General features: G+C 47.6%; 1 protein-coding gene across 1 annotated transcript; it reads left to right on the top strand.

The window, feature by feature from the left end:
- The first annotated feature begins 16,967 nt into the window (after positions 1 to 16,967).
- Positions 16,968 to 18,454, top strand: NPY4R2 (neuropeptide Y receptor Y4-2). Its single transcript, XM_007962685.3, has one exon. It carries the CDS (start codon positions 17,076 to 17,078, stop codon positions 18,201 to 18,203), a length of 1,128 nt encoding a protein of 375 aa, XP_007960876.2. The 5' UTR covers positions 16,968 to 17,075; the 3' UTR covers positions 18,204 to 18,454.
- The last annotated feature ends 824 nt before the right edge of the window (positions 18,455 to 19,278 follow it).

Raw genomic sequence — 19,278 nt, 5'->3', positions numbered from 1 at the left:
ATAAAATGAGTTAGGGAGGATTCCCTCATTTTCTATTGATTGGAATAGTTTCAGAAGGAATGGTACCAGCTCCTCCTTGTACCTCTGGTAGAATTCAGCTGTGAATCCATCTGGTCCTGGACTTTTTTTGGTTGGTAGGCTATTAATTATTGCCTCAATTTCAGAGCCTGCTATTGGTCTATTCAGGGATTCAGCCTCTTCCTGGTTTAGTCTTGGGAGAGTATAAGTGTCCAGGAAATTATCCATTTCTTCTAGATTTTCTAGTTTATTTGCGTAGAGGTGTTTATAGTATTCTCTGATGGTAGTTTGTATTTCTGTGGGGTCGGTGGTGATATCCCCTTTATCATTTTTTATTGCGTCTATTTGATTCTTCTCTCTTTTCTTCTTTATTAGTCTTGCTAGCGGTCTATCAATTTTGTGGTTCTTTTCAAAAAACCAACTCCTGGATTCATTAATTTTTTGGAGGGTTTTTTGTGTCTCTATCTCCTTCAGTTCTGCTCTGATCTTAGTTATTTCTTGCCTTCTGCTAGCTTTTGAATGTGTTTGCTCTTGCTTCTCTAGTTCTTTTAATTGTGATGTTAGAGTGTCAATTTTAGATCTGTCCAGCTTTCTCTCGTGGGCATTTAGTGCTATAAATTTCCCTCTACACACTGCTTTAAATGTGTCCCAGAGATTCTGGTATGTTGTATCTTTGTTCTCATTGGTTTCAAAGAACATTTTTATTTCTGCCTTTGTTTCGTTATGTACCCAGTAGTCATTCAGGAGCAGGTTATTCAGTTTCCATGTAGTTGAGTGGTTTTGATTGAGTTTCTTAGTCCTGAGTTCTAGTTTGATTGCACTGTGGTCTGAGAGATAGTTTGTTATAATTTCTGTTCTCGTACATTTGCTGAGGAGTGCTTTACTTCCAATTATGTGGTCAATTTTGGAATAAGTGTGATGTGGTGCTGAGAAGAATGTATATTCCATTGATTTGGGGTGGAGAGTTCTGTAGATGTCTATTAGGTCTGCTTGCTGCAGAGATGAGTTCAATTCCTGGATATCCTTGTTAACTTTCTGTCTTGTTGATCTGTCTAATATTGACAGTGGGGTGTTGAAGTCTCCCATTATTATTGTATGGGAATCTAAGTCTCTTTGTAAGTCTCTAAGGACTTGCTTTATGAATCTGGGTGCTCCTGTATTGGGTGCATATATATTTAGGATAGTTAGCTCTTCCTGTTGAATTGATCCCTTTACCATTATGTAATGACCTCCTTTGTCTCTTTTGATCTTTGATGGTTTAAAATCTGTTTTATCAGAGACTAATATTGCAACCCCTGCTTTTTTTTGTTCTCCATTTGCTTGGTAGATCTTCCTCCATCCCTTCATTTTGAGCCTATGTATGTCTCTGCATGTGAGATGGGTCTCCTGAATACAGCAAACTGATGGGTCTTGACTCTTTACCCAGTTTGCCAGTCTGTGTCTTTTAATTGGAGCATTTAGTCCATTTACAATTAAGGTTAATATTGTTATCTGTGAACTTGATCCTGCCATTATGATATTAACTGGTTATTTTGCTCGTTAGTTGATGCAGTTTCTTCCTAGCCTTGATGGTCTTTACATTTTGGCATGTTTTTGCAATGGCTGGTACTGGTTGTTCCTTTTCATGTTTAGTGCTTCCTTCAGGGTCTCTTGTAAGGCAGGCCTGATGGTGACAAAATCTCTAAGCATTTGCTTATCTGTAAAGGATTTTATTTCTCCTTCACTTATGAAACTTAGTTTGGCTGGATATGAAATTCTGGGTTTAAAATTCTTTTCTTTAAGAATGTTGAATATTGGCCCCCACTCTCTTCTGGCTTGTAGAGTTTCTGCCGAGAGATCTGCTATTAGTCTGATGGGCTTCCCTTTGTGGGTAACCCGACGTTTCTCTCTGGCTGCCCTTAAGATTTTTTCCTTCATTTCAACTTTGGTGAATCTGGCAATTATGTGTCTTGGAGTTGCTCTTCTCGAGGAGTATCTTTGTGGCGTTCTCTGTATTTCCTGAATTTGAATGTTGGCCTGCCCTACTAGGTTGGGGAAGTTGTCCTGGATGATATCCTGAAGAGTGTTTTCCAACTTGGTTCCATTTTCCCCCTCACTTCCAGGCACCCCAATCAGATGTAGATTTGGTCTTTTTACATAATCCCATACTTCTTGCAGGCTTTGTTCATTTCTTTTTCTTCTTTTTTCTTTAGATTTCTCTTCTCGCTTCATTTCATTCATTTGATCCTCAATCGCTGATACTCTTTCTTCCAGTTGATCGAGTTGATTACTGAAGCTTGTGCATTTGTCATGTATTTCTCATGTCATGGTTTTCATCTCTGTCAGTTCGTTTATGGCCTTCTCTGCATTAGTTATTCTAGTTATCAATTCTTCAACTCTTTTTTCAAGATCTTTAGTTTCTTTGCGCTGGGTACGTAATTCCTCCTTTAGCTCTGAGAAGTTTGATGGACTGAAGCCTTCTTCTCTCATCTCATCAAAGTCATTCTCCATCCAGCTTTGATCCATTGCTGGTGATGAGCTGCATTCCTTTGCAGGGGGAGATGCACTCTTATTTTTTGAATTTCCAGCTTTTCTGCCCTGTTTTTTCCCCATCTTTGTGGTTTTATCTGCCTCTGGTCTTTGATGATGGTGACGTACTGATGGGGTTTTGGTGTGGGTGTCCTTCTTGTTTGTTAGTTTTCCTTCTAACAGTCAGGACCCTCAGCTGTAGGTCTGTTGGAGATTGCTTGAGGTCCACTCCAGACCCTGTTTGCCTGGGTATCAGCAGCAGAGGCTGCAGAAGATAGAATATTGCTGAACAGCAAGTGTACCTGTCTGATTCTTGCTTTGGAAGCTTCCTCTCCCACCGTGTGAGGTGTGGGGTGTCGGTCTGCCCCTAGTGGGGGATGTCTCCCAGTTAGGTTACTCAGGGGTCAGGGACCCACTTGAGTAGACAGTCTGTCCCTTCTCAGATCTCAACCTCTGTGTTGGGAGATCCACTGCTCCCTTCAAAGCTGTCAGACAGAGTCATTTGCATCTGCAGTGGTTTCTGCTGCTTTGTTGTTGTTGTTGTTGTTGTTTAGCTGTGCCCTGTCCCCAGAGGTAGAGTCTACAGAGACAGGCAGGCCTCCTTGAGCTGCTGTGAGCTCCACCCAGTTCGAGCTTCCCAGCAGCTTTGTTTACCTACTTAAGCCTCAGCAATGGCGGGCGCCCTGCCCCCAGCCTCGCTACTGCCTTGCCGTTAGATGGCAGACTGCTGTGCTAGCAATAAGGGAGGCTCCATGGGCGTGGGACCCTCCTGGCCAGGTGTGGGATATAATCTCCTGGTGTGCCCGTTTGCTAAGACCCTTGGTAAAGCACAGTATTGGGGTGGGAGTTACCCGATTTTCCAGGTGTTGTGTGTCTCAGTTCCCCTGGCTAGGAAAAGGGATTCCCTTCCCCTTTGCGCTTCCCAGGTGTGGCGATGCCTCTCCCTGCTTCAGCTCTCGCTGGTCAGGCTGCAGCAGCTGACCAGCACCAATTGTCCGGCACTCCCTAGTGACATGAACCCAGTACCTTGGTTGAAAATGTCGCTTGCGCTGGGAGCTGGAGACTGGAGCTGTTCCTATTCGGCCATCTTGCTCCGCCCCCTCAATTTATCTTTTTTTAAAATATTTTTCAGACAGAGTCTCACTCAGTTGCTCAGGCTGGAGTGCAGTGGCATGATCTCGGCTCACTGCAACCTCCATCTCCTGGGTTTAAGTGATTCTCCTGCCTTAGTCTCCCAAGTAGCTGGGACTACAGGTGTATGCCACCATTCCTGGCTGTTTTTTGTATTTTTAGTAGAGATGGGGTTTCACCATGTTGTCCTGACTGGTCTCGAGCTCCTGGTCTCAGGTAATCCACCCACCTTGGCCTCCCAAAGTGCTGGGATTACTGCACCGGGCTGGCTAAACTTGATTTAACAGTACCTTTTGGGAGAAAGATTTTTGTGTAATGGAATAGTTACTCTAATTATAAGCTGCTATGATAACCTCATTTGGATCTGGGAATTTTCTCATGTGATGTATGTACACACATGCACACACACACGACTAATACTGCAATATTCTTTTTTGTCTATGTTTGTGTGTCCTTGTAGAACTTTATATAGCCCAGTCCCGAAGTGTAGAGAAACTGTATCTGTTTCAGAGTGAAACTACTCTAGGGGATGAGAGTTTATTATTTTTGAGTTTATTATTTCCATGAGAAAATGGAATGGGGCTTCTTTTGGGGGAAGATTTAAAATTATCTGTGGAAAAAATGAGTTGGACTTGATAATGTGAGATGGGAAAATTTTCATTATTATATTCAATGAGATAGATACAAATACTGGTTTCCTTAATATTTCTGAGATTGTATTATTGACTATGATAGATGAGATTACTGTTCAAACATATTCACTCTTCCACCTCTCCATTTCACTGGAAGAGTGTGGTTACTGGTTTTATTAATGTTGGGCATGGCTCTGACTTGCTTTGGCCTCAGGGTAGATGAGGGACAGTTCTTTGCCTCTCGGCTGTGCTCAGCCATGTAGTTTGCTTTGGTCAATGGATGTTAGCAGATGTGACTCATTGAGGAATGGAAATGACTTTGCATAGCTGGGCTTGTCCTCTTGAACTGCTGCCATCTCCAAGCCTAATGCTTCTTTTGAACTTCTCCTTCAGCGTGAGTCCCAGATGGAACACCAGTGGAGAAGCTTAAATCTCAGGGAGGAGCCAAGTCCAGTTGGACTCATAGCTTGAAATAGAGCTGCCCCACTGGGCTCAGCTTAGCTCAGCTAGCCCCAGTTGACCTGCAGTCATGTCAACTGCATGTCACTGAGATTTTGTGGCTCTTTCTTACTCAGCTTTAGCTAACTGATATATCACCATATCAGGGAAATTTGGTAGGACAACATAGCTAAGCACAATCTGAGATGGGGAATAGAATAGGGTAAATCCTCTGTTCAAAGCATATGGTAATCTGGTGCATATTTTACTTATTATCCCATCTGTGCCCTTTTTTATAACACGTCTTTGGAAGCGAAACTGTACATCCAGTGTCTATGTAACACTGAGTCTATTGTCCATGTAACAGTCAGTCTACTGAACTGTTTTAAAATATTAGTTGAATGACAGTAGACTGAACGAACCTCTGTAGTTCCAGAAGGCAGGGAGAAGGATTGGGAGAGTCGATACAAAGTGTACAGGCAGGGCTGCGTTGGTATTTTTCCTCTGATGTGCTCCACAGAAGGGCAGCTGACCCACTGTGGGTTGATAATTTCACTGGTTCACAGAAGACAGGGAATATAGTCCTTTAGGGGAAGTAATGTGCCTTTGTTTTTAGGGAAATAATGTGCCTTTAGGGAAATAATGTGAAATTCTCTATCAAGAGGGAAAATGTTGTTCTGAGCCGGTCGGATTCAAGGTCATGGATTGGACCATGGGATAAAGCTTTAGTGGTAGATGGCAACTTCCTTGAAATAGTGTGGAGAACAAGGGTGGCAACATTGGTGAGAATGGGCAGGGAGGAGGCAGTAGGGAAGTCCAGGTTTACCCTGGCGAGAAGAAGAGGTGGGGGTGGGCAGGGCAGGGCCAGCTGTTTGGGGTGGGAGGCAGGGAAGGTGTTGGCTGCCCAGCTGACATCTCTTATCTCTTTCCTGGGGCCAGAGTAGGTTATTTTACAGCCCAGCCTCTTTATGGCCTCAGCAGAGAAGCAAAGGCAAACAAAGAACAGGTGATCCCTCAGGGCCCAAGGAGACGCCTTCTACAGCAGGTGTGCCCACTTCAGCAGTCCTGCTGGTCAGAATCTCTACTTAGAATGCTTCTTGGAACACCAGGCCCTTATCGGCTTCCGACTCTGAAGTCCTAGGAACCCTCCCTCACACCTCCCTTCTACGTGGCTTTGAAAAGACTTTGATATTCTATCCCTATCCCTTAATTATTTGAATCCTCACCAGTTTGCAATGAGCCTAAACTCATCTTTGCTCCATTTTACAGATAATGAAACTGAGGCTGGAATCGTTGTTGCCAAGCTTCTTTGCCCTTTGTACTATGGGATTTAATTACATACATTTTATGGATTCTTTCCTTTATAAAGCTGTAATCACTCACTCTTTTTTAATAGAGAGAAATGTAGAAAAGGAAACAAAGCAAAAAATGACCTAAAATCCTAGGGGTCAGGTAACTCCTGTTAATATTGTTTCCTTCTTTCCCCCAGTTCTATTTCCAGAGGTTACCACTTTCAATTTTTATTTCTGTTTCATTCTATAAAGATGAAGAAAATTTTTGACACCTTTAAAAATATAATTTAAATCATCTTAAACGTATAGAAAAGTTAAAGTGAGAATAAAGAACATTAATTTTTCTACGCCATTTGAGAGCATGATCCTGGCAATTTGCATGAACACCTTGTTACTGCCTTATCAGCAGGCTCCTCTGAAGTTTCATCAGCTGTCCCAAGATACACAGGTTTCATTATCCTGTCTGTGGTCTCCTTCAATCTGGAATGGTTCTCCCTTCTTTCCTTGACTTCCATGGCCATATGTTTCCCGATGACAGGCCAGTTGTTCTGTAGCACGTCCCTCACCTGGGGCGAGTCTGATGCTTCTTCAGGGTTGGATTCACTTGCATGCACCTTCAGCAGGAAGATCACAGAAGCTGTGCTGCATTCTCTTTGCATCCTGTCATGTGGTAAGTAATTTCACTCTACGATTAGTGATGGTGTTCACTATGATCATTTGATTACAGAGGTGACTGCCAGCTTCTCCACTGTAAGGTGACTCCTCCCTTTGTAATAAATAAGTATTTTGTGATGAGGCACACTGAAACCATGAAAATATTCCATTCCTCACCAAACTTTCACTTTACTCCATCATTTACTTATATTGAAATGGATTCAGATTTTTATTTTATTCAGTGGGTTATTATCCATCATCATTATTCTTTACTTTGATGCTTACATGGTCCAAGATTTGGCCATCAAGGTCCCCTTCAAGCCAGATTCTGGGCTTTTCTGGCCTGCACCCATCATTCTTAGAGTACTTCATTAATTTCTAGCTCCCAAGATCTTTCAGGTTTATCTTGGGCTTTCCTGGCCCCCACCCTAGAATCAGTCATTTTCCGAAGGAGCCTTGGATTCTTTTAATGGAGAATGGCATTTAGAAGTCAATATATGGGTGCTAGGAGTGTTCATTGCCATTGGGGAATCACTGCTCCCAGACTCTCTAAGTGGACAGAGCAAGGATATATATGCACACACACTATTTTTATCAATATTTATCTCTCTATATAGAAAACCATGAGCTCACATCAATACTTTCAATTCTAATCAAAGCCACAGGGCTCATTCTGGGTTTCTCTCCTTCCTTATTCATGACTGCCTTCTCCATGAGTGAGAAAATTGGCTGCTAGCTTTGCTCAGTTGGTCCCCCTGCATGTACCCAATCTTCCACAGCAGAACTCCACCCCTCCACTCATTCTGCATGGCTCTGGCATCCACACTTGGTTGTCCCCTTCTGCCGTGTGGGCTTTCACTTGACAGTACTTGGACTCTAACACCCTATGCTAGGCCACTGTGCCCCTGCCTCCCTGCATGGCCACTCTTTGTCCTATTCTGACTCTGATGTGCCATGCCAGGCTCCCCCACTCCAGATGGGTGCCATCTGGTACACATCCAGTGTGCTCAGCTTAGACTGCCCGGGCTATGATGGCTACTGTCCCACCCATGCCCATGTGCTGCATGCATCTTATGAAGGCGTCTGGTTTATTTTACCTGCTCATCAGTTCATTCAGCATGTGCTACCAGTGTAGTGCACCAGCATACCATCTGTGGATCTGTGGGATGTTCAGAAGATCAAGGTCTCTGTAGACCACACTATAACAGAAAGCTGGAGAATGAATATGATCTGGGAGGAGACACTGACTTTGTACTTCTATCTTTGCCAGGTGAAAGCAAACTTCTGCTGGTTCTTATTGATATAGATGGGGAGAAAACACAGGCTGAGTCAATAGCTACATACTAAGTGCTGGAAGTGGTTAAGTTGTTCTACGTTGCATTTAGAAAAGCAGCTAAAATTGGAGTTACTGCCTGATTAAGTTTACGATGACATACAGTCATTCTCCAAAATTCAGCAGCTTCCTACACAGGTTAAAGACCTAAAGAGGTGAGCCAAGTGGGCAGAAATGTGACAGGCATCCCTGTCCCTGCATCTTTCAAGTCTTTAATCATGGCGCTGATTCCTGTAATTCCCCTAGAAATACAGTAATGCCGGTTTACTATTTGGGTAGGGAAAGAAAATCCCATGCTCCTGGGTCAGTTCAACCATTTCTTTGACCTCATCTCTCCTTGCTTGATTTGAGTACCAGTTGTGCAGGAGTACCTTCTAATATGGTTTGGCTCTGTATCCCCACCCAAATCTCAGCTCTAATTGTCATCTCCACAGGCCGAGGGAGGGACCTGGTGGGAGGTAATTGGATTATGGGGGCAGTTTACCCCATGCGGTTCTCATGATGGTAAGTTTCCGCAAGATCTGATGGTTTCTCTCCTGCCGCCATGTAAGATGTACCTTGCTTCCCCTTCTGCCATGGTTGTAAGTTTTCTGAGGCCTCCCCAGCCATGTGTAACTGTGAGTCAATTTAACCTGTTTTGTTTATAAATTACCCAGTCTTAGGTAGTTCTTTACAGCACTGTGAAAATGGACTAATACACTTTCTTAATGAATTCCCTCAGAAAGGATTCAGGAAATGTAAGCTTGCAAGTTTAGAAATATCCTTATTCTACCCTTACACTTGATATTATGGCTGAGATGAGAGTTTTAGGTTCAAAATATATTTCCAGGAGTCCTAAAAATATAGTTCCATCTTTTCATAGTCTTCCACCATCCTATGTTGTTGACAAGACTGAGAATGGTCTCTGTCTCTCCTTTGTAGGCAACCTTTCTCTTCCTGCTCCCACCTGTGGAACATTTTAGAATTTTTTTTTGTTTGTTTGGTGTTTTGAAATTTTGCAGTACCTGTCTAGGTGTGGAGCAGCTCCCCGGGCTTCCTTTTAATCTGTAGCTCTGGAATACTCTTGCTATTGGTGATTCTATATGTTGACTATTTTGCTCACACCCCACCCAGATGCATTCTCTATTGTGGTTCTCTGCTCTTCCCTGTGCCCGGGAAGGCTGATGGCTCCTTTGCTGGCAGGACTCCAACTGGGTTTGGTCAATGGGAGGGACCGACAGGAGACTGGAAGTGGAAGGAGAGAGAGGTTGGTATAATTCTTTTCTGCTTCCCCTTGCTTCGATGCTGTCTAGAGGCAGTGGCATGCCGCCATACTACACAGGCTCCCACTGGGGGCCCTTCCTCCACAGTCCTCTGGCTCTGGTAATGTGGTTTTCTCCTTTTGTTCTTTTAGTTGTAGGGTGGTAACTGCTTCTCTCTCCTGCCAGTCTCTGGGCACCTCACCATTTCTTGTTTTTTTCCTTTAACCCTTCCCACACCTCTGTAAGTTACCTTTTTATTAAAGTCCCTTTGTTTGACAATCTGGGGGTGAATTATGTGTCCTGCGCAGACTATGACTGATATGCTGCCTTTCATTGTCTTGATTTTTCCTTCCTGGAAATTTTAGTAATTGGATGATGGGTCATTAGTGTTAATCATCCATGTCTCTTATTTTAGCTCTGAAGTTTTCCATCTTTTTGTGTTTTTGCTCTACGTTATGGGATATTTCCTTAGCTTGTTCTCCCATCCCTTCTAATGATGTGTTTTCAAATTTCAGTAGTCATGCTTAGTTTTCAATGGTTCTTTCTTGCTTTCTTGGTCTCTCTTATTTCATGGCAATCTGCTCTTGTTATATGGATTCAGTAATTTATCTAATTTAGGCATTAAAGAAAGTTTTTTTAATCTCTTAAAGTTATTTTCTATTCCCTAAGTTATTTCAGCTTCTTTTGGAGTCAGTTATTTTGTTTATTTATCTTGACCTATCTCCTTTATGCTGTTGATTTTCTAAATGTGTGAGGATATTTGGTTCTCTGTTATAAGAACCGGAAAATAAACTGGTTTCCACGGATAGCTGATGTGGCTTCCCTCTGCTATAGCCTTCCATGAGAAAAGTAGGACAGCTTCTGGGAGCTATATGTGAGTGGGCCATGCTTTGCAGCTGCCCTTCAGAATGCGCAGGTTGGGGGCAGGGATGGTCAAGGACATTTCTCAGGGAGCTGTGTGTATGGGATGGGTCTCTGAGAATGGAGAGCTTTATGAATTCAGGCCATGGAAGCAACATCTACACAAGCCTGGATCTGGGAAACTCAACCATACTCCCTGAAAATGAAGAGTTTACATGCAGAGTGAGTCTGGGGGAGGCAGCACTAGAAGGGCTGAAAGAGGAATAGAGTCAGACTGATTTCAGAGGGACCCATTCTAGAGGGACCACTGCCGTGACTCCATGGGGACATTTCCAAGGGGAGTCACAGGAGGTTTCACTGGAGAGTTGTGTCTGTCTGTCCAGTGTCTAGGAAGTGCTCACCATGGCTGAGCTTGCAGGGCCTCTTAGGACTGTCCAGGTGAGATGTATGGGTTGTGATGTGGGTTTGGAGAGGTTTCTAGCTAGAATTGGTCGGGATGGCCCATTAGCTCTGGGGCAGAGGCTCAGGGAGGTGGGCAGACATGCAGGACACAGGAATACTATTAGCAGCCACAGCTCTGCAGGGCATTTCCCCCCTGCCCGTAACTGTATGGAGAGCCGTTCTCATCTCAACTCATTTCTTGCCACAACAGCTCCCAAGGCAAACCTCGTTATTAGCTCTGCTTTGCAGGTGAGAATCTGGGGCAATGCGAGATGGCTTCTGTGCCCAGCTTGTGACCAGTCGCCACACTGACTCTCAATGTGGTGAAAGCAACTGTGAATGGGCCCGATTCCAAATCCCAGCAAATTTACACTAAGGAGGGTGGCTGGGGTCTATCCATCCCGTGACTAGCTGATCTTCAGCTTCCTCATAGGACCAGGGGGAATACTGAGCATGCAGTGGACTGAGGGTCAGAGAGGTCATGTGGAGCGCTGCACACACCTAAGGGACTTGTGTGCCTGTGTGATTTCCGGTGATTCATGAGGAACATTCCTGATGGAGTGGGAAGGGAACCTATCACTAAGCTATTTAGGAAGACCAGTCTCCAGCAGGTCACACCAGCCAGCCACTTTTATGGCAGAAGGAAAATCCTACCCAGCCCCTTCCCCAGAGATGGCGGAATGCAGCCTGGCTGACTGGCAGAGCCTCTCAGGCTATGCTTCCGACCCTGGACTCCAGCAAGCTGGAAGGACAGCAGCTCCCAGTGTTTTCTTATAGACTGCTTGCTTGAGGAGCTTCAAGTGCCCTGGCTATGACTGGTGCAGGGCTCTGCTGCCTCCAGGGGGTGCTGTCTCCTTTCCCTAGCAGAGGCAAAGGGTCTGGCAGCCAGCTCTGGGCGTATTGGTTTAACCTGAAATGTCTGCTAGGAAGAGCTACCTACCCCTCTCCTGGGCATTATGGTCCTGAAGGTAGAGCTTGGACTTTGGATTGAAAGTCCAGCCCTGCCATCTACAAGTTGGTTGGCTGAGACAAGACACTCTACTTCTTCAAGGCTCAGTTTTCTCGCCTGTGAAATGGGATGATCACACCACACCAGTTAGGCATGAGGATGGACTAAGCGCCGTTTCACGTGCTTCTGCCTGGCATGGGAGCTGTTTGCTGCTTTTACTACCATTTCAGGCCTTCTGTTGTTCTCTGACCCACAAGAGCTAGGACTCGGGCCACATGCCTTGGGCAGTAGTTCTCAAATGTGTCTATGTGGAAGCTTGCCTCCAAGGGCTTACCAGCAAATCCAGACCCCACACAGCTTCCCTGCAAGAAGGAGGTGACAGTGGCTGAGTTCTTGCCTGCACAGAGGACAGGTGTCCATAGAGTTCCCAGCTGGAGTTGAGCAGTTTCTGGTCAAGCAATGTTCTCTGATTTTACACGTCTGGAAGCTACCATTACAATCAAGTCTCCTTAAATGTCTTCCTTCCTTTTCCTTCCCTCCCCTCCTCTCCCTCCTCTCCCCTCCCCTCCCCTTCCCTTCCCTTCCTTCCTTTGTCAGATGCTGCATGTGGACGTGTGCTGGGATCTGGAGGCAGAGACAAGAACTGTCACCTAGAAATAGGGGAGCGGGGAGACAAGGGTACTCAGGCAGACAACCAACTAGACTTCTACGTCGGCCTCTGCAGCAAAGCACGGGAGGGTGGCGGGAATTTGTCATGGCAGCAGGGACATCGGAGATGGGGTGCAATGAAGGAGCAGCAGCTTTCCAGGTAGTCAAGGCAGGAAGGAGCACAGTCCAGAAAGAAGAGATGACAGGTGCCAGTCTACAGCGATAGTGAGCAGAGGCCTGGGTGCTTGGCAGATGGGTTCACATCCTGGATCTGGCTGTTTCTTAGCTGAGTGACTTTGGGCAAGTTGCTCAACTACTGAGTGTCACTTTGCTTCATCAGCACAACGGGAATAAAAATGCCCACCTCTCAGAGCTGTTGTGATGATTAACTAAGGTAGTGTCTGTAGAGTCTATGCACTACAAACGGCAGCTGCCATTCTAGGGGGACCACTGCCGTGACTTCATGGGGCCATTTCCATGGGAGCCACAGGAGGTTCACTGGACAGGTGTGTATGTCCAGCGTTTAGGAGGTACTCTTGAAGCAAATCTGTTACTCTCAGAAGGTCCTCTAAGCACACATATGACTTTGCCATGTGGGGGTGAGGGACAGGGAATTATAAGCTAGTGTATTCAAAACGGGAGCAGCCCTTGTAAGCAAAGCTGTTCCATTACAGCCAAGTCATGTGCATCTCAGCTCCAAAGGAGAAAGTGACCATTCTCATTGAATTCTCATCGCCACAACCTTGGGACTGGCTGAGATAAGACACTCCACTTCCAGGGCCCACCCTGAGTTTTCACTCACACCCTGGATGCCCACCTCCTTCCCTCACCCTGGCTGACATTCTCAGCAACACTGCCCTCCCTGGGTCTCCAGGGGCTGAGTGCTCCCAGCCTCAGGGCTTTTGCTGTGGCTGTGCCATCCATCTGGCCTGTCGAACCCATTTGCTCACAGCATCTCACTCTCTGTAATAATTTATTTCCCTCTTTCCTTGTACCCTGTCTGTCTTCTCCCCCAGGGCTGAGAGCTCCAGAAGGAACCAAGGACAGGGAGCCTGTCTTGTCCAGCTCTGGTGCCCAGCAGGAGAGCCAGGCTCATAGGAGGTCTGCAAGTAATGTTTCTGAACGAACTTATGAAAGGCAGTTCTTTTTATACCCATTTCATGGATGAGGAAACTGAGGTGGGGGAGAGAGAGAGAGAGAGAGAGACAGAAACACACAACCCGAGAGAGAGAGAGAGAGAGAGAGAGAGAGAGAGAGAGAGAGAGAGAGAGAGAGAGTCCTAAAGAAAAAGGGAGGGAGAGGGAGAGGGGGAGGGAGGGAGAGAGGGAGAGGGAGAGGGGGAGGGAGGGAGAGAGAGAGAGAGAGGGAAGTGGAGGGAGAGAGAGAGAGAGAGAGAGAGAGAGAGACAGCGCAGCTCCAGTCTGCCTGTGTGCAGGGTTGACGTGGGCATGAGAGACACACGCAGGCAGGGCTGCAGCTCCAGGCAGGCCTTGGAGGCTCAAGATGCGGCTCTCCACGGCAGGTGCTGGGGTCCCAGGGCCAGCGAGCGGCTGGAGCGCTCTCGTGGGCCGGCACAAGGGGCAGGCTGGGCGGGCGCAGGCGGGAGCCTGGCAGCCGCTCCGCTCCTCAGGCAGGCAGCATCGGCACAGCAGGAGCAGGCGGCTCTGCACCGCGCCTGATGCCTCCTGGGCACAGGAGTGCAGCCGGGGGCGGGGCCAAGTGAGCCCCCATATGAACTCTCCGGGAAGCCGGGCGCCCTGCCTGCTTTTGGCCCGGGGCGCAGAGCGTCACACTGGATCTGGGGAGCATCTTGCCCCCACTATGGACCTCAGTCTCCTCACCTGAGACATGGGCTGTCCCATCCTCACCCTGTAAGCTGCGAGCCGAGGAGGTAAGGGCTGCATCTGAGGTGTCTGGGCGCTATCAGCGTTAGGATATAGTAGCTTTTGCTGAGATTTCAGGAGACAAAGCAAAGGGCCTTCCCTACTGTAACCCCACTGGGAGATAGCATTGTGTGTATGATTCATTAGTTTTCCTCTGATTGACTGGGAAGGCAGGCTGCAGGGGGTCCCTGTTGGGGCTTGCAGCTGGCTCTAGTTTTTGGTCTGGAGAGCTGCCTGGGGACAAAATGCAGAGACACCATTTTACTGACGTTGTGTAATAATTCATCTTCTCCCTCCTACACTCGCCACCCCCTTGGGTGTGCCTGAGGGACTTGAGGTCCCCTGGTCCTCACTGGTCAGTGTACCCTAAGCCCAGCAGCACCAGGCAGATGCCCAACACCACCTTTTCAGTGCTCCTCCTCCTCCTGTCTTGGCCCTCTCCTCCAATCCGTTTTCTATATCCAAGTGATCTTACTGGAATGGACCTGGCCTTGTTGGTCTGGCCCACCACTCCAGCTTCATCATCTGCCGCCCTGGAGCCTGTTATTCTGCTTACTTTTCCCAGCAGGCTCTGCTCCTTCCTGCCTCTGTGCCTTTACACATGCTGTTCCTTGCACCTCAAATTCCCTCCTCTCCCTGTCCCTTTGGCTGGTTGACTCCTCTTCAGCCGTCGAGCCCTGTACCATTGCCACCTCTTCTCCCATCTCCCTGCTCCTTCTCTGATCTCTCAACTCACAGGCCTCTCTTTCATATTGGTGTTGGCAATGCAGTGAGTTCTATCTGCATTTGTGCTGGTCAGCCCCTCTGTTCTGGGAGGGCCATGGCTGTATAAGTCATCTTTGCAGCCCTTGTTTCTAGCCCAGGGCTTGACACACACTTATTGAGTGGGTGAATGAAGCAGTGAGCGTTTTCTGGAGCCCTCCCAGCCCAGTCCTTCCCCTCTGATCCTGCTGTAGGTGGTCAGTTTAGGATGAATGGTGTTTCTCCACACTCCTGGCCGAGCCTGCTGATGGTCACCCAGAGCCTTGGATTCTGGCCCATTTGCTGCTTCTGAGTGCAGTGCCTCTGCCACAAGTTCATGCAGCTGGGGCTGCTCTTTATCTTATACTGGGGCTTGTGTTTGCCTCTAGAATAGTTTATTTTGTCATGTTCAGCCCCAAATGGCCCTTTTTGCCAGAAAACCGTAGTGCCGGAGAAATCTTCCTGCCTTCGAGATCTGGTTCCTAAATAACCAGACTATAAACTATCAGGTGAATTAACAGCTTGATCTTTTAAATGACCAAATGAGACTCATCTTTTTTTTGAGACAGAGTCTTACTCTGTTGCCCAGGCTGGAGTACAGTGGTGCACTCTCTGCTGACTGCAACCTCCGCCTCCCAGGTTCGAGTGATTCTCCTGCTTCAGCCTCCCATGTAGCTAGGACTACAGGCATGTGCCATCACACTTGGCTAATTTTAGTATTTTCAGTGGAGACGGGGTTTCACCATGTTGGCAAGCCAGGTATTGAACTCCGGACCTCAGAGACTCATCATTATAAGTAGATCAGATGCACAGTGAGTGACATTCATGACAGCCGACAAACAGAATTTACTGAACTCTGGTTGATTTTGGCCTTGTACTCTGCAAAAACTGCCTTAACGTACCAATTGATCATGAAGAAAATATGTATGTTCAAAAATACATATGGCATTATATGAGACTTAAAGAATATCTCAAATAGGGTTTTCTGCTATAAATAGTGTTTTACAAGATGGGGTCCAAGGGCCATGTGTGTCAGAATCACATAGTCTACTTGTTAAATACAGATTCCTGGCCCCCATCCTGGACTCACTTAACTACATCTCCTGGTGGAATGGCCCTGGGATCTGCACTTTCAACATGCTTCTAGAATGATTCTGATGTTTACTGAAGGTTGAGAACTGCAACCCTGTGGGATTAATAATGACTAGAGAATCAGAGAGGTGAGTCACAATGATGTATGTAGTGGTATGGTGCTTCCCATGCAAAACATCCATCATTGGCACTACCATGGGGGAACTCTGGAGTCTAAATTCCAACCCAGTCTTGGCAGGGGGTCCGTTGTGCTGAGGAGGTCTCGGGGAAGGGACAGCCTGTACCAGGGCTTAGAGATGTGGAACACTCTGGTGTGCTTGTGAGCTGCACACTGCATCAGGTGACTTGAACATAGTCATGGAGTGGGTTCTGGGGAGGACACTGGGCACCTGTGGCTTTGGCCAGGTGTGTGTGTGCACATAGTGGATGGTGGGAGGAAGCTGGTGTGCTGATGAGCCGGGCTTTTCATACCAGGCAGTCTTCAACTTTGCCAGGTATCGCTTAAAAAACAAGGCTGGCAGGGCAGGGAGGGGCTGAGACCAGGAGGGTGCACTGAGTGTGGATCCCCGAGGCTTTAGCTCTATCTTGAAGGGAATGGGGTACCGTGGAAGGACACAAGCAGTCCTGTGCAGAGTGGCATTTATTGCTGTCTCCATTCAGATAAAATGTGACAAAGGGCATTCTACCCATCCTCCCTGAACAATTCCATCACTAATCTCTGCATACAGCACTCCAACTTCTTCATCATCAGAACAGCCTCAGATCCTGAGGCCAGAGGGAATTGGTAGAACAAGTTCCGGCATTAGACGACCTGGGTTTGTAACGGGGCCGTTACTTATTAACTGTGTGACTATGGGCAAGTTGCTTTCCATCTCGGGGTCTTAGGTTCCTCATCTATGAAATGGATTGATAAACTAGGAATAAACTAGCTAATAGATGAAAGCGCTGAGCACAGTAGCCAGCATGCAACAAGTGCTTCTAACAGGGTAGAAACCATTGGATGCCAGTGTCCTACCATGAGCCTTAGGTAATAGCCCCTCCAGGTACCAGCCTTGGGATGGAAGCAGCTGAGAGCCTTTCTACCAGGCCCTGCTCCTCCCTGGATTCTACCCTGGGCTTGATCCCTGAGTATTGTTTGTCTGTTTGCCTTGCAGGCATCGTCCCTGAAGTGTATCACTTAGTTCGAGTGTCCTGGAATCTTTTCACATCCACCATGAACACCTCTCACCTCCTGGCCTTGCAGCTGCCAAAATCCCCACAGGGTGAAAACAGAAGCAAGCCCCTGGGCATCCCATACAACTTCTCTGACCATTGCCAGGATTCTGTGGACATGATGGTCTTCATCGTCACTTCCTACAGCATTGAGACTGTCGTGGGGGTCCTAGGTAACCTCTGCCTGATGTGTGTAACTGTGAGGCAGAAGGAGAAAACCAACGTGACCAACCTGCTTATCACCAACCTGGCCTTCTCTGACTTCCTCATGTGCCTCCTCTGCCAGCCGCTGACCGCCATCTATACCATCATGGATTACTGGATCTTCGGAGAGACCCTCTGCAAGATGTCGGCCTTCATCCAGTGCGTGTCGGTAACGGTCTCCATCCTCTCGCTCGTCCTTGTGGCCCTGGAGAGGCATCAGCTCATCATCAACCCAACAGGCTGGAAGCCCAGCATCTCTCAGGCTTACCTGGGGATTGTGCTCATCTGGGTCATTGCCTGTGTCCTCTCCCTGCCCTTCCTGGCCAATAGCATCCTGGAGAATGTCTTTCACAAGAACCACTCCAAGGCTCTGGAGTTCCTGGCGGATAAGGTGGTCTGTACTGAGTCCTGGCCACTGGCTCACCACCGCACCATCTATACCACCTTCCTCCTCCTCTTCCAGTACTGCCTCCCACTGGGCTTCATCCTGGTCTGTTATGCACGCATCTACCGGCGCCTGCAGAGGCAGGGGCGTGTGTTCCACAAGGGCACCTACAGCTTGCGAGCTGGGCAGATGAAGCAGGTCAATGTGGTGCTGGTGGCGATGGTGGTGGCCTTCGCTGTGCTCTGGCTGCCTCTGCATGTGTTCAACAGCCTGGAGGACTGGCACCATGAGGCCATCCCCATCTGCCATGGGAACCTCATCTTCTTGGTGTGCCACTTGCTTGCCATGGCCTCCACCTGTGTCAACCCGTTCATCTACGGCTTTCTCAACACCAACTTCAAGAAGGAGATCAAGGCCCTGGTGCTGACTTGCCAGCAGAGTGCCCCCCTGGAGGAGTTGGAGCATCTACCCCTGTCCACAGTACACACGGAAGTCTCCAAAGTGTCCCTGAGGCTAAATGGCAGGTCCAATCCCATTTAATCAGGTCTAGGGCTTCTCCCTGCCATATCCCTTGCCAGGCTCTTTCACTTAGCGAAGTGGGCACACTGCAAGCTGGGGTGGCACCCCAGCATTCCTGGCTTTCTGGGGCCCAGATAGGCTGGCAAGAGCCGTTTTTGCATCCATTTGCATTGTGAAAACTGGCATTCTGATACTTCAGCTGTTTGTTCCTGGGAGAATTCTGAGTGCAGATTCCAGAGGTCACAGTAAGCCTTGCAGCTTGAGCTGAAAGATGCCAGAGCCGGAGATGTCTGCTGGCAGCAGGCAGGGTTCATTCTGGTGACACAGCAACAGATGCCTGGCCTGGGAACCCAGGGATTTCACCTCCATCAGCGAGATCACGGGGTCACTGTAGGGTGAGGGAAGGAGCGCTTGGAGTCAGAGCTCCAGACCTTGGTCAACTCCTCACCTCTGTGAGAGATGGCGTATGGAGGCGCTTCAGAAGTAAAGAATTCCGTGAATGCAAAGCAGTGGGATTACTGTTATATCATTAGTGCATCCAGCTGAAGAGAATAGATCCAGTAGTCTTGGTTCACAGCCCTCTGCAGCAGGAATTCCAGGACTTACTTCCTACTCCATCCCTTTTCTCTATCACTGTGTCTTCCACCTTACATGGAAATCAGCCTGCAAGTTCCTCTCCTCGATGAGATGGCGAGCACCCTGCAGGTGAAATCCATATATCATCATGGGGCTTGTGTCTTACATGCCACGGACAGGCCCTGGCACAAGGAGAGAGCTCCAGGGAAGTTTTCCGTGGTGGGTTGATGGTAAAGGTGCCACTCACTGCTGAATATTTGGTGCTGGATAGGAGTCCAGCATGGGAAGGGGCCAGGGCTCAGGCTGCTGCAGCCACAGTCTCCTGCCTGCCTTTCCTTGCCTCCAAGGACCTCATGTGATACAGCAACTGGACTGAGACTCTGTGGCTTTCCCTACTGTTGACCCACTACAGAGGCCTCCAGAACTCAAGGCCATGGCTGCAGCTTCCTTCACTCCGTGCTCTGACCACTGAGCTGACTTGCCCCAGATAATGTGCCATGAATCTTTCAAAGCTTCCTCA

The sequence above is a fragment of the Chlorocebus sabaeus genome, chromosome 9 (genome assembly GCF_047675955.1).
Source record: "Chlorocebus sabaeus isolate Y175 chromosome 9, mChlSab1.0.hap1, whole genome shotgun sequence".
NCBI classification, from domain to species: domain Eukaryota; kingdom Metazoa; phylum Chordata; class Mammalia; order Primates; family Cercopithecidae; genus Chlorocebus; species Chlorocebus sabaeus.
This window is presented reverse-complemented; position numbering and strand designations above follow the sequence as displayed.